Source organism: Leuresthes tenuis, unplaced genomic scaffold, assembly GCF_036924035.1.
Source record: "Leuresthes tenuis unplaced genomic scaffold, fLeuTen1.0.hap1 SCAF_24, whole genome shotgun sequence".
NCBI classification, from domain to species: Eukaryota; Metazoa; Chordata; class Actinopteri; order Atheriniformes; family Atherinopsidae; genus Leuresthes; species Leuresthes tenuis.
The window spans coordinates 15,172,557-15,185,998 of record NW_027325378.1 but is presented as its reverse complement, the minus strand read 5'-3'; the positions used below and the strand labels follow the sequence as shown (position 1 = coordinate 15,185,998).

Here is a 13,442-nt window from a genome sequence, read left to right as displayed (position 1 = left end):
CACAGGTCTCTGCACTCCGAGCCAATCAGATTATGGCACGTGTAGATGGTCTCTGCTATACAAACTGACAAAAATCTGAGTTATTTTCACCTTGACAGTGTGTCAAAATCTGTTCTCTTTTAAAAATGTTGATTAGATTTTCATAAGACTACACTTCTAGTTATTGTAACATTGCATTTCTTAAAACATCTGGACTAAACCAAGTGGTTTATACATCCAAATGATAAGATATAGATGTATACCATAAGTTACCAAAATAACACAATATGTATGATGATCATATGTTCATGTGATTTTATATATATATATATATATATATATATTTGACGAGGTTGTTATAGAACAAAGTAGCACATATGAAACTGGTAAAGTCGGACCAAATTTTCAAATGAGACCTAATTGTTGTAATGTGAATGAGAGTTGGCTAACTACACTACTTACTTGCCACCTCAAATGAATCTAGAATCTGATTGTAGAAGATAAATAAAGTGAAATAAGTGACTTTAGTTTGTCTACTCTGGCTCAAATTCATATTTTCATGCTACGCTGTTATGTTGAACTAATGTTGTACCATTCTGCGTGACAATCAGGGACAAATGCAGTTTTTGAAATGAATTACGCCAACCTCAAACCATGTAGTCATATTTAATGAATTACTTGATGACAGCACAATGCATACACTCTGTCCTGCTTCCTCTTATTATAATGGAGGCGGGCCCTGCGATGTGACCGTTGTAAACAGATTAAACAGATTTACGTCCACCACAACATGAGTAAGACAAGCACACACACACACACACACACACATACACTCGGATAGAGTGAGTGATATTTAGAGGGCACTGTGGTGAAATGAGTTTGGAGAAGATATGCCAGAGTGCAGTATGTACATCTGCTGATTTCTGTCTATCTGCTCCTCTTCCAGCCTGCCTCAGCTCATAGAGATCGTGGGTCGCATCAATGTGACGTCATCGACCTGTGTTCACGAGTTCTCCCGCTTCTTCTGGAGATTCTGCCGCACCTTTGGCAAGATTTTCACCAACACTAAGGTGCAGCCGTGGCACCTATCTAACCGAGATATTAAGCTTAAGTCGGAGTAAATTCCCTCAGTTTAGTTTATCTTCTGAACATCATCATAGAATAATTAGTTTTTGAATCCTGTTTAAATGAACGAGTTGTGATAATTCCGTACCATAAGACTGACATTACAGTGGATATTTAATTTGTCCTCATGATCTTTTCAGGTGAAACCACAGTTCCAGGAGATCCTCCGACTTTCTGAAGAGAACGTCGGTAAGAGCACTTTTTTGCGTACACACAGATGTGGAAGGTTTTCTCCGCTCTCTTGAGAGAATGTCGATAGGTGGAGCTCAGACGCAGACACCATTGATGTAAACAAGCTATTTGGAGTCTGTTATGGGTGTTCCCCGTCTCTTTTTTTTTTCCCCTAATTCCAGACATGTTTCTGTTGTTATAAAGAAGTGCTTGGTCTCATTCGGCTGCCAAGTGATTTAGCTTTTGGTATTGTGGCCGTCGTTGAAATGTGTTTTGTACTGAGACCCTGTCGGTGTTGAGGTCATCACGACCTTTCTATAGATGTTTCCCGATTCAGTGGGTTTTTGTAAAGCCACAATAACACAATGTATATTGAGGCCGCAGGTTTTTCAGACATGGTCACATTAACAAATGTTAAGTACAATGTGATAGATGATAGTCATTTCATGCTTGTTTGTATGTTTTGAACAATTTCCCCAATTAATTAAGCCAAAAAAAAACCAACACGATATGATATGAATCACATATGCATGATGCATGCAAAAAGGCCAGAACTGTGAGCAGCCTTGATAACCAGTTGTTCAATGCAGCTTTGTCTACCATTTTTTTTTTTTTGTAGTTACTGAAAAAGAAGTTATTGGTATTTATTGCTGTTACTATACGTTTAACCTTTCCAGCCATTTTGTTCTGTTTTTATTCTTTTGCTAGATGTTTCAGAGGGGAACGATATTCTCACGAAAGCCACTGTCCCCATCTATGCTACTGGAGTGCTGACATGTTACAACCAGGTAACTTGGCAGTTATCCATTTATTGGACTATTGTTCTTATGCATTTTCTTTAGAAATAAGTGGACACCGGTACATTTTGGGTTGGTGTTCAGTGCCACCGCACCAAAACGAGTCCACCTACCACGTATTTTGTTTTTGATTTTAGACTCCCGAAAATAATGCAGCGCTCGCAAATCATAGCAGAGCTCAGGCGTGCTGTGTTTTTTTTAAAAAAATACCTGAAATGCAACGTGTCAGGAAAAAATGCAGCTTAGTTCATGTCACCATCACGGAGGAGCATGGATTTAAATACGCTTAGGGATATTAAAATGGCAGTGTGAGTGCATTTGTGGATGATGTGTTAAAACATGCGTTGAACTGATGAAGGAGGAGGATCGCAAGCTGCTGGTGGGTTTCCTGGAGGATGTTATGACGACGCTGTCTCTGTCCCATGCGCCTCTCGACAGCCTGAAGGCCTCCTTCGTAGAGCTGGGGTGAGTTCCACACGCTTGTGACATAGAATATCCCCGCCTTTAAAGACACACTGGCGCGTCATACTTCCTGTGATCTTGATGAACTGCCTCACAGTTGGTTGTCAGATGACACAAAATGCTCACGCTTTCATCTTTTTTTAATTTTTTATGTCCGTGTCAGGGCTAACCCAGTGTACCACGAACTGCTGCTCACTGTTCTGTGGTATGGCGTCGTCCATACATCTGCTCTGGTCCGCTGTACTGCAGCGCGGATGTTTGAGGTACAAAATGGACACACTCAAGCACGCTGATTGAATTGTATTGAATAAACTCCAGTAGAGTAGATTTGTACATGAATGTGGCATTTTGATACATTTCTTCTTTTTCATATTCTTAGTCAGACATACTCAAAGTGCATTCTAGTACATTTTATATGGTTCAGAGGCTTTTACCATCTTATTTAAGCTAAAGTAAATGTAAATTATTGTACTGCATGCATATATTTAATTATATATATATATATTTATACTAATACATTAAGAATAAATAGATTCCTGCAGCTCTACAATAGACATACACTTTGTTTACTTATTTATTGTACATGTGCTAGCTCTGCTTGCTGCTGCTGCTTTTAAACATGCATTTAACATTAAGCTACTCTGTCTTTTGAGTGTAAGTAAAGACTGTAGCTATAGCTTATCAGCACCCTGGTTCCAACTGTATGGCTAAACCCTCCTAGATTCAACATCGGACCTTTCACTGTGCACTCGCCTCAGAAGGGACTGCATAGATATCTGCTACACCTCAAAGGAAAGCTGGAGTCAGCTTGATAGTACTACATAGCCAAAGGAGTTTTAAGTGGGTCTGTTACTTTTCAGCATTACTGGGAAGCATAATTTGATCAGAAATGTTTTCTTTGGAATTTTTTCTTCTTTTTTTTTTTTAACCTTTTTCAGAATTTTGGTGTTATGGAAACCAAAAAAATGCTTTTCTTTTCAACAGAGGACAATAGCTTCCATGTTTTCTTTCTTGCAGTTTTCTTTCGCTGATTGTTGCCATTTAGAGAAAGTTTCCCAAAGCAAACCTCTTTGCCAAAGCCACGAGAGATGTGCGATAGGTGCACACCGTAGGTCAGATGTTTGGATCAGGATCTAGCTATAGCAGTGGAACTTGGCCTATGTTGATGTATGTTTGGGGGAGGAGGAGCGGTAGGCTGTATTCATGTCCCCCTGTTTTGTGAAGTACTCGCACTTTCCCAAAACACCTCACTGTCACCATTCCATAGTGTTTAGCTGTCCATCACTGTTAAACTGTGGATTGGCCCTCTGCCACAAATGCCAGATCAAATTGGCTTACTCACAACTATTGTTTGAGTTTAACTTGATGAAAGAAATCTGATCTGGAGCCTGTGGAAAGAGCCCACAGCTTTAAGCTCACCTTACAGTTAAAGTACTTGTGCAGTAAAATGATGTTGGCTTTGGCATGTTGAGTGCATGGATGTGTGTGTGTGTGTGTGTGTGTGAGTTTTGATGTGCACTCACTTGCTTGATACATGCAGTGCCGTATTGTGCCTTGCAGCTATGTTTCTTGTCATTGTATATCACTTTCTTCCTATCTTTTTGTATTTTTATTTCTTTTCCCCTTCCCTCTTTGTTTTGCTTCTTTTTTTTCTTCCTCTTTATCTCTGTCTGTTGGCGGTGTTGCTCGCTCTTGTCCCAATGCCCCGCCCACCTATGTGACATCCCGACCGGCTCTGTCCAATCCGATCAGCTGCTGGTGAAGGGGGTGAATGAGACGCTGGTAGCTCAGAGAGTGGTGCCGGCTCTCATCACACTGTCCTCCGACCCTGAAATGTAAGTGGAACAACAAAAAACAGTAAACCGCGCCGCGTCTCTCTCCCCCTTCTCTCTGCCGCCTGAGAACTATCACACTAGAACAAGTCTGTACCTGCGAGGAGCAAATTCAATGCCAATTAAACCGAATCCTCTCCAAAGTGATTGATTATTGATTTATTATTATTTTTTTAAAGTTTTATCAATTTGACCTTGTTTGTATTAGTTTGGAGTGGCTCCTGTTGGGGTTTAGGCTGTGCTGGGGTGGTTCTTCTGCACATCCACTGTTAACACTAATATTGTGCATGTCTGCGTCATCAGTCTGCAATACTAATTCATGCCAGCTCTCATCACTTCATCAGTCAACAACACTAACCAGTTCCCTGCCAGAGTGGTGTGTACACATTGCCCACATCTGACAACAGCACAGTCCCTGCATGCTCATCTGTAACCCGTCCCCTGCTCCTCCTCCTCCTCCTCCTCCTCCCCCACCCCCACCCCTTCCTTGTTGAAGCAGGGCCACTCGTTCTGACGGGCTCGTCAGCTGGTGGTTGGTAATCTTTATCCCATCTCTCTCAATTTATCCATCACTCTATTTTTCTCTCTTTCACTCTCTCTTCTGTATTATCCCCTCGATCTTTACCTCTCACTTTTACCTCTCCCTGTCCTCCGTCTCCCACCGTACCTCTCCCACTCTCTCATCCTGCTGTGTGGTGGGTTTGCAGTTGGTTCTCCGAGGCATGAGTGAAGCATTAGTAGATCGCCGGGCGGCTCCAGCCCTAATAACTCTGTGCAGTGGGCCTGAATTGTGAGTCAATCGACACAAGAAAACCTCTTTGAAAACACTGTCATTTTGTGGGCTGCATCCTTACAGTGTGGGACAGTGGATTCTTATAAATCTGCCTCGCTGAGCTTCAGTTTTCACTAAAAGAAAATGTCGTGACTCTCGGGCACTGACTCTTAATATTTTTGGCTTAGTATGTGGCAGTTTCTTAAATCTTCACCAAAATTTAGGAGAAGAGTGGAAGACTAATAACAAAATGGTAGCATCACTGTTGGAATGCAGCCCTTTTCATTTCCTCATTCTCTGAAAATACACACACTTATAGGTACATGCAGTTGTCCCTAATTTGAACAGTAAACACTTTTTTAAAAAAAACTTTTAAATTCTACATTCTTTTCCTTTTCTTTTAGTTCTTTTTTCTTTTAGTTCTTGTTGCCGATAATACTTCTACCTCTATATCCTCTATATAATCGGCACATTAAGAGAAGTCAAAATCAGTTATCAGGGTTAAAGAATAAAAATAATCTTAATAAGAAACGGCTCTGTGATGGACTGGCAACCTGTCCAGGGTTTAGCCCGCCTCCTGCCCAATGGCAGCTGGGTTAGGCTCCAGCCCCACCCCCCCGCGACCCTAAATTGGATTAAGCGGGTATAGAAAATGGATGGAAAGATGGACAATAAGAAACCGTTTTCTCTCAAGTTATGAGCCCCAGTGGCTCATGGTGGTCTTTTGTTTTCCTTTCTGGTCTTTCTGAAATTGGAATGATCATCTAACATTGCCCTAACACCTCATTAACCTTGCTTAATGCCATTAAGTCAGATGATCTCGTCACTTTTTTGTATTTTTCTATCCAAATTGGAAAGTGATTTATGAAGAAAGGAGTTGTGAACCCATTGTCTTTAGTTTGTTAACTTTTAGTTTTTCATCTGTTTAATAAGCTGTTAGCTCAACAATTATATGATAAATTATATGATAATTATATGATGCATACATATTCATTTGCTAGAAAACTGCGGACACTTGATTTGAGATCCAGCTTTTAAATGCAGGTTTGGGTCAAACGTTATCTGCGAAAGCTTGTGTTTATATCAAGGAAAGTCGTGGCAGTTTGAATTACCGCGTATTACTGATTGTTCACCGGTTTCAAAGATGCATTTTAAAAAGTTGATTAAAACTGCATGTTTTCTTTGTTTGTTTGTTTTTTTTTAAAGCCTGAAGATGACGATGAAATAGAAAATGTGCAAAAATACAGTTGGCCTGGGAAACCTGTGCCTCCCTGCTGATGACTCTATCTGAGTGGCTTTAATGTGGTTTAACCACAGCTATCTCAGGATTCATACATTTTGAAATGTTTTGCATATCTTTTTCCAGATAATGTTTGAGTCATTCTGATATTGCCTTTGGAGACACGCATTGAAGAATTGGGAAAATGAGTGATACAGCTGCTCTTAATGGCAAAAGTGTTGACTTGATTTCCTGCTGTTTTTAGTTCAGTGAGGATCTCCACTATCCCTGCCTTTGGCACCATCATGGAGACTGTCACACAAAAAGAGGTAGGTGACGATTAGAATGTACAACTGGCCTAATGCCTTACATGAAAAGATTTGACTGCTTTCCCAAACATTGTTTATGTGTGTGCATAGCTGCTGGAGCGCGTAAAAATGCAGCTGTCCTCATTCCTGGAAGACCCACAGTACCAAGATCAACACTCTTTGCACATTGAGATCATCCGGACCTTTGGAAGGGTGGGACCTAATGCAGAGCCACGCTTCAGAGACGAGTGTATGTTTAAGATGGAGATGCGTTTAAAACCAACATGTTCAGCTCTTCTTGCATTTTATTGAAATCTCCTCTCGTGTGCACTGACCTTTTGTCTGTCATGTTTTTCGCGGTCCTCAAGTCGTTCTCCCGCACCTTCACAAGCTTGCGCTAGCAAACAACAGCCAGACGGTGGAAAGCAAGAGGATTGACATCGCCATGCAACTGTTTGAGGCGTACAGCGCCCTCTCCTGCTGCTGTATCCTTTGTTTGGTCATGTTTAACAGTCAGGGCCATATATACGGCTCAGCCTTTCTATAGAATGTCTTTATTGTTGTTGTACCAGTGAAACTAAAGTTGATAAATGGTGTTTACATTTGTAGATGTAGACCTAAAGAGGAATATCTTTTGTCCAGAGGTCATGTCACTCGTGCTTTTGGAGCAACTGCACTTTGTGTTTTTCTAACGGACTTACTAGAAGTCTTTGTCATGGTTGGCAAAGAGCCAAAGTTAGCTGTCCTAACAGTGAGTCAGTGTCAGACTGTTAGAATTACCAGTGAAACGCTTCCTAAACTGGTCCTGTTTCCTCCTGAATGTGCTGGTACATATCAGTGTGGCCCTGGTTCCTGACAGTATGGTTCACTGTGTGCGTTGGCAGAGTTTGCCTGTCATTTGGCAGTAGGAGAAAGGAAAAATAAGCTGCCTCCATTTTGGGGCTAGAGGTAATTACAGGGTTGGTTAAGCAAAGGAAAGGATGAGTGCAGGAGAAAACTCGTGAGAGGAGGAAAGGGCAGAACATCGACTCCAATCTGCAGAAACGGTTCCCAGGATAGGACTCGCTTTTTATGTTGCTCCTGCTCCGTCTCTGTCATCCTTCTCCTCTGTGATTCTTTCCCCTCTCTCCGCTTCGCCTCTCCTCCGTCAACCATGCCCCACCCAGCTCCAGCACACACCGATAGAGCACAGCTGGGCTGAGGTTCATTCCTGTGGTTTTTCTTCAGGCTGTCATTTCACAGTGCAGTACAGTCCAGGAGGTATAGCCCTAACCTCAGAGGCTTTACCTCCCACTGCACTCTTTTTTTCTTGTAATCAAGCCCTGAAACTATACATTCTCATCTCTACAAATATAGATGTGTTCACTGCTTGTCCCAGATAGCTCCACTGATTTTGACATGTGGCAGAACACATACAGCTGTGCACAAAGTAGCAACCCTCTGCCTATTTTGGTAGCAGATGGTTGCCAGGGTGTGCCAGTAAAGGGATGGAGAACGTTTCTACAATCAAATATTAGAAACTCTGACGTTTCCTTATGTATTTTTCATCCCTTCTAAGCTGTTTGACCAGTTTGAAAAACATTTGTGAGTCTGTTTGGGTCTTCCCCACTGATGACATTCTATCCCGTGTTTTATTTAAACTAGTAAATGTATTTATCTCCATTTTTTTCTATAAGATGGTATTAATGAGATTATGCTCAGTACTTGGTCTCCTCCATGTAGTTTCTGATTCGTCAGATGAAGGGATCGTGCTTTGTCATGTCCTGGGAGTCACTTTTTTATTTTTTTTAGCTAATTTCCATGCGAGTTGTCATGCGACTTTTAGAACCGAGTGCCATCAGACTCTCCACTCTGCTAAAAAGGTCTGACGGGTGGAAAGCTACAGTGACGGTTGTCTTATCTGCTATCTGGCTTCTCTTTGACTGGTACAGTACATACATAAATCAACTTTGAGACCTTTGTAGAGAGACTCAGAGGAACGTTAAGGACGGCCGGTAGAAGTGGGATGCATCCGAGCTCAGATGCAAATGTTTTAACGGAGGCTCTGCATCGACGGAGTTCTCCAACATGTGTTGTCTTTGTGCAGATTTGCATGTAGTCTGATGAGAAAAAGAAGTGATTGAATCCACATTGAGATGACCGAAACTTTACAAACTGTGGTAACCTTTAGAGGATCTGACAGGGTTTTTTTTGCATAATTATACATTTGATTTATGGAGCTGCACAGTGCTTTTCATCAGCTGGCATTGTTGCAGTACTGCCCCCCCCCCACACACACACACACACACACTCTTTCAGTCCTTAACATCCTTTGCAGTCATTTCTGAGGAGGTGATGGTCAACCATTTCCTGCCTGGCCTCAGGTGTCTTCACGCCGACATGGAGCAACTGTCTCCGGAGCACGAGGTCAGAAAAGCACAAAAGACATCTGCAGACTCTTGTATGAGCAGGGGAAATTCTGGTGTTTCTCAGACAGTCTGACTGACTGTTAACGCTTCAGATTCATACATGCATTCACAGATAGAGCCTCTCGTCTGCATGTTCACACACTGCTGCATCACGCTGTCTTATTACCAGGGACTCTCAAACAACAGAGACAAACAGTCGGTCTTTATGTATTTAACAGACACACGTACACACCACACCTACATACCATATTTATTTGTGTCTCAGAGTCTCACGCTATCATTTCATGTGAGCATTTTCCCAGAGTGACTAACAGTCAGCTGACTCTTTTCCTCTGTCCACTCTGTCTGGAAGCCCGACATACCAGGTTCTAAGTTGGCTTTTAATGTTGTAAACCACACAGGTGCATGCAAAGTCTTCTTTTTTGTCATGATGGTACAGAAGGCGACCCGTCCCACCTTCTTTGCACCGCTGCAGTACCCCACAGCATCCTCTTAACAAATGTGTAGTTGGTGGAGAAAAAGACCTTTGTAATATTTCAGCTCTGTCTCCATTGTTCACAGGTGATTCTCGGCTCTATGATCAAGGAGTGCGAAATTAAGGTGGAGAACCGAGGGATGTCAGACGCACAAGGGTGAGAACTGTCGCTCCGTCACATTTCCAACATGGCCTCCCCTGAAAAGATTAGGAAGAAAATAGTTCTTTATTTCTCCAGACATCAATAGGTGATTGAAAGTCTGCCATGTGGAGCAGTTTCACTTTATTTACAGGAAGTCTGTAATGTGGCTTTATTCCTTAAGGGGAGAGGAGAGTGTAGGCGTGTTGGAATTGGGATCATTATGTGGCTTTCTTAACTGAAAGATGGAGGAGGGAAATGAAATGTTTTGGTAAAGTTACAAAAGCTGGGACACCGGCCATGGTGTGGATGTCTTTGAAATGAGGTTTTCCCGTCTTGTTAACATGTGTTTTGGCCTTTTTAAAAAGGGAAACGTGCGTATGTGAATCTAAACGGTATGTATCGATCGACCTGTGCTCACTTTTGATAGCGTTCCCCTAAAATCTAAAGCTGGACTCTGAACTAAAACTATTTTTAAAGTAGCATCACCAAACAGGTTGTTTTGCTTTAATGTCAGAACAGGACTACGCACGCAGTGTATGTACTTAATATACAACTGATCCACAAACGGAACTCCCTGGAAGACTGGAACCTGACAGATAAGATAACTGGGACTTTAACAGTTTCTAGTGTTGATCTAGGTGTCCTAAACTATTCAACTATATGTATGTGTTAAGATATGATGTTTGTCCTTCTATTGAGCAATGATGCAGCCTGAGGGAGTGGTGTAACTTCTTAGCAGTACCAGTCAAAAGAGGAACTTGTTTGGCCGTTGGACAGTAAAAAAAAAAAGAATCGGGAACGGTTGTGTTGGCAAATTGCTTTTCTTCTCCTAACAAAAAAGAAGAAACTAGAGTAAAGGGTGATGTATCCTCTGATAGCAGACGATTGTGGAGGTTTTTTTTTGTATGGATCTATTTCATATATACCTTTTTGAATGACAAGGAACCAAAGTTGCATGTGTCATTTCCTAATTTAAACCTTGTGCATCGTTTCTTCTCTCTTTTTCTCATAGTTCGATATCTATCGCATCCAGTTTGGTGGGTGAGGATGCCAAGACCAAGTTCCTGAGCAAGATGGGTCAGCTGACCACCTCTGGCGCCATGTTGGCCAACGTCTTCCAGAGAAAGAAGTAATCACAAGTTTGACTGATCAGCCGTGATGGTTAACTGACGAGCCCCTGCTGTTTTTTGGGAGCATTTTTCTGGAGCAAATCACCGGTTCGGCTTAAAGTAGAGGAAAGCCACACGTATATTCTAATCAGTTTGGAGGAAGGAGGCTTTGCCGGAGGTTTGAGCAATCGAATATCTTTAGTGCGGCAAAGCTAGCTGCTACTTTAAGGAGAACGGCAATGTTTTTTGTTTTAATTTTCGTGGTGAAAGCCTATGACGTTTACCCCTCGGCTAAATTTTTCTTGCCCCGATCCTTCAGCGTGACAAGAGCATCATGGAGAACTGTGGATTGGCCTTTTAATGTTTGAGTCAGTGTTAACACTGTCACTTCAGAATCAGCGGGGAGGAAACTGAACAGCATCGACATTTACCCCACAGGAACCCACACTTCTGCACTTGAAAGCATCACAGAATTCGTTTTCATTTTCAACCCAGAGGATTCCCTTCGTCTCCAGAAAACAAAACGCCGAGCTCCGAGTTGGATTTCAAGTAGACGTTTGGAGGGCGCCGGTTTGGGTCACGAGCTCCTAAGTTGCAGTTGCACACTGTAAACTTGCATTTGTGAGAGAAATGATTGCTAAATTTATCTAGAATGCCTTGTACGTGGTGTCAGAAGTGCTGCCTACTTGAAACTGAAAAAAAAAAGATTGGTCTTGCCTTTATTTCTTTAAAGTCTGTTTCTTTTTTTTTTTTGATAGCTTCTATTTTATAACTTATTTATGTCTTAATGAAGGAAAAACCTACTTTATTCCAACTTCCAAAGAAATTTGCACTTCACTTTGCTGTTTTGTTCTTTATTATGTATTTTTGTTTGTATTTTGTTGTTTTAAATCAGAGTTTTATTCATGATGATTATCACTACTGTTATGATTTCTTTCTTTTTTTTTTTTGTTGGTTCATTTGTTTTGGAAATGTGAAGTTGAAGAGAACACTGATCTTAATTATTCCTTCTCTGTCTGTTGCATCCTGTCTCAGTGTTGCAGTGTCTCTTATTGTACTATTGTTTTCTACAGTGGGTATTTGGTTGTATGTTCTTTTTGGATATGCTCGGAGAGAAACGGTAGATAACTGTATGACGCGCTGAACTGAGGAGAGCAGTACTCATTATGTATATTTGAAAATTTGTGTCATGGTGTAATAAAAGATGGAGATCAGTTGTGTATTTAAATGCTCTCGTGGAGGCTTCCCTGACTGCCTGCGTGTGATTTTTAGACTTTTTGCCGTGATGATGGAAAAGCACTCTCGAGTTCTCGCTAAGGCCCGTGGCTCAAAGTGTCACCAGGTGTTGAAAGCTGTAAAACAAAGTCATTTCACAGACAGAGGCACACTCCTGTCTTTCGCATCAAACCCTTTGATGTTGTCTATTGTCTGCACAACAAGCCAAAGTCCATCTTCGGGGACATTCCCCAACAGCTTGCCCTGACCCAAAACCTCTGGTCTGCCAGCATTGTTGCATGATCTCTACATCTGCTCTATGCTTAAAAAAAACCAATGATTTACTAACACTGTAAACTTAATCCTAGATCATCAAAAGAATAAAATAATCCCAAACGATTATGGACACCTCTTTGACTGAGGTTGAGGACTTTAAGGGCTCATTAAAGTCTTTTCACACAGTCGTGACTAACCTGCTGTACAGTCCAATACGTGAGTGTGTGCTGAAGAAAATAATGAATAATTGATTCATACTCATTTAGTAGTTCAAGTTGGCTAGCTGTCTGTGATACAGAACAGCATTTGCATATTCTGGCTAATATTCAACCACCATCACTGATAACTAGCCAGGTGGGCAAATACTTGAGAGTCGGGAGGGGGGGTGTGTCCATAGATATGTATCTGCAGAGATAGATGCCCAATTGGTGGGATTTGCGCTCAGAATAGTTTTGTTCTTGAAGTGTGAACGCAGCCCCTTCATGTGGCTCCACGCGCCGCGGCGTGTGCGCCTGTGTTTTCGGTGCTCATCACATTTCCTCGTGTCAGCAGGGAGCTCTTGCTCACATCGGTGTCAAGGGTGATTCTCTGGTAACTTCTGTCTCCAAAGAGAGCAGGAGCAGTGCAGACACAATCTTACAACCACAGTGACTAAGATTTAAGATTATTGTTTTACTCTGCTTCGTGAGTATGTGAGGGCAAATTTGCATGTTTTTCTGCCCTGTGTTTTTTTTCCCCCCATGTTCCTGGGAAACCAGGCCTAACCCTTGATGCTTCCTCCAAAATGACTGGATCCAAACAGGCTGTGGCTGTTTTGTTCTATGGAAAGAGTGTGTTTTAAACTAATCAAAAACATTTGCTGTTTTTTTTTTTATTGGGTGTGTCTGTGCAAGCATTTTTGCATATAAGAGCTGTCTGATATAGCTCTACTTCATGAACTTTGACTTGTGATGCTAAGCAACACAACCCTCCTACTTACAGTGGCACACAGTCTGCGCTCAGGTCATCGAAGTTTAATGATTATAAACCACTATGGTGTCTGGAGCAACGTTTCTATACGTCAAAACAAACTACGCCTGATGCAGCTGGGTTAGAACTGGGGCCTAACAATGACCTCTCTATGCTGCCGGTTAAGTTTTGCTGTCAGAGGGT

At 41.7% G+C, this 13,442-nt stretch overlaps 1 protein-coding gene across 8 annotated transcripts in view; it reads left to right on the top strand.

Annotated features, from left to right (window-relative positions):
* relch (RAB11 binding and LisH domain, coiled-coil and HEAT repeat containing) overlaps positions 1-12,013 on the top strand; it is a 34,133-nt gene extending 22,120 nt beyond the window's left edge. For 5 of the 8 annotated variants that reach the window (XM_072378048.1, XM_072378047.1, XM_072378045.1 and 2 more), the window contains 12 exons: positions 926-1,049; positions 1,245-1,293; positions 1,984-2,063; positions 2,431-2,537; positions 2,698-2,797; positions 4,287-4,369; positions 6,623-6,686; positions 6,777-6,915; positions 7,034-7,150; positions 8,983-9,071; positions 9,635-9,705; positions 10,703-12,013. In XM_072378048.1, coding sequence (XP_072234149.1) covers positions 926-1,049; positions 1,245-1,293; positions 1,984-2,063; positions 2,431-2,537; positions 2,698-2,797; positions 4,287-4,369; positions 6,623-6,686; positions 6,777-6,915; positions 7,034-7,150; positions 8,983-9,071; positions 9,635-9,705; positions 10,703-10,823 — 1,144 coding nt within the window. In that variant the 3' untranslated portion in view covers positions 10,824-12,013. Of the gene's footprint in view, positions 1-925; positions 1,050-1,244; positions 1,294-1,983; positions 2,064-2,430; positions 2,538-2,697; positions 2,798-4,286; positions 4,370-5,073; positions 5,157-6,622; positions 6,687-6,776; positions 6,916-7,033; positions 7,151-8,982; positions 9,072-9,634; positions 9,706-10,702 lie in introns of those variants that run through there. The other 3 variants (XM_072378046.1, XM_072378043.1, XR_011910184.1) reach the window with 2 other exon arrangements.
* The last annotated feature ends 1,429 nt before the right edge of the window (positions 12,014-13,442 follow it).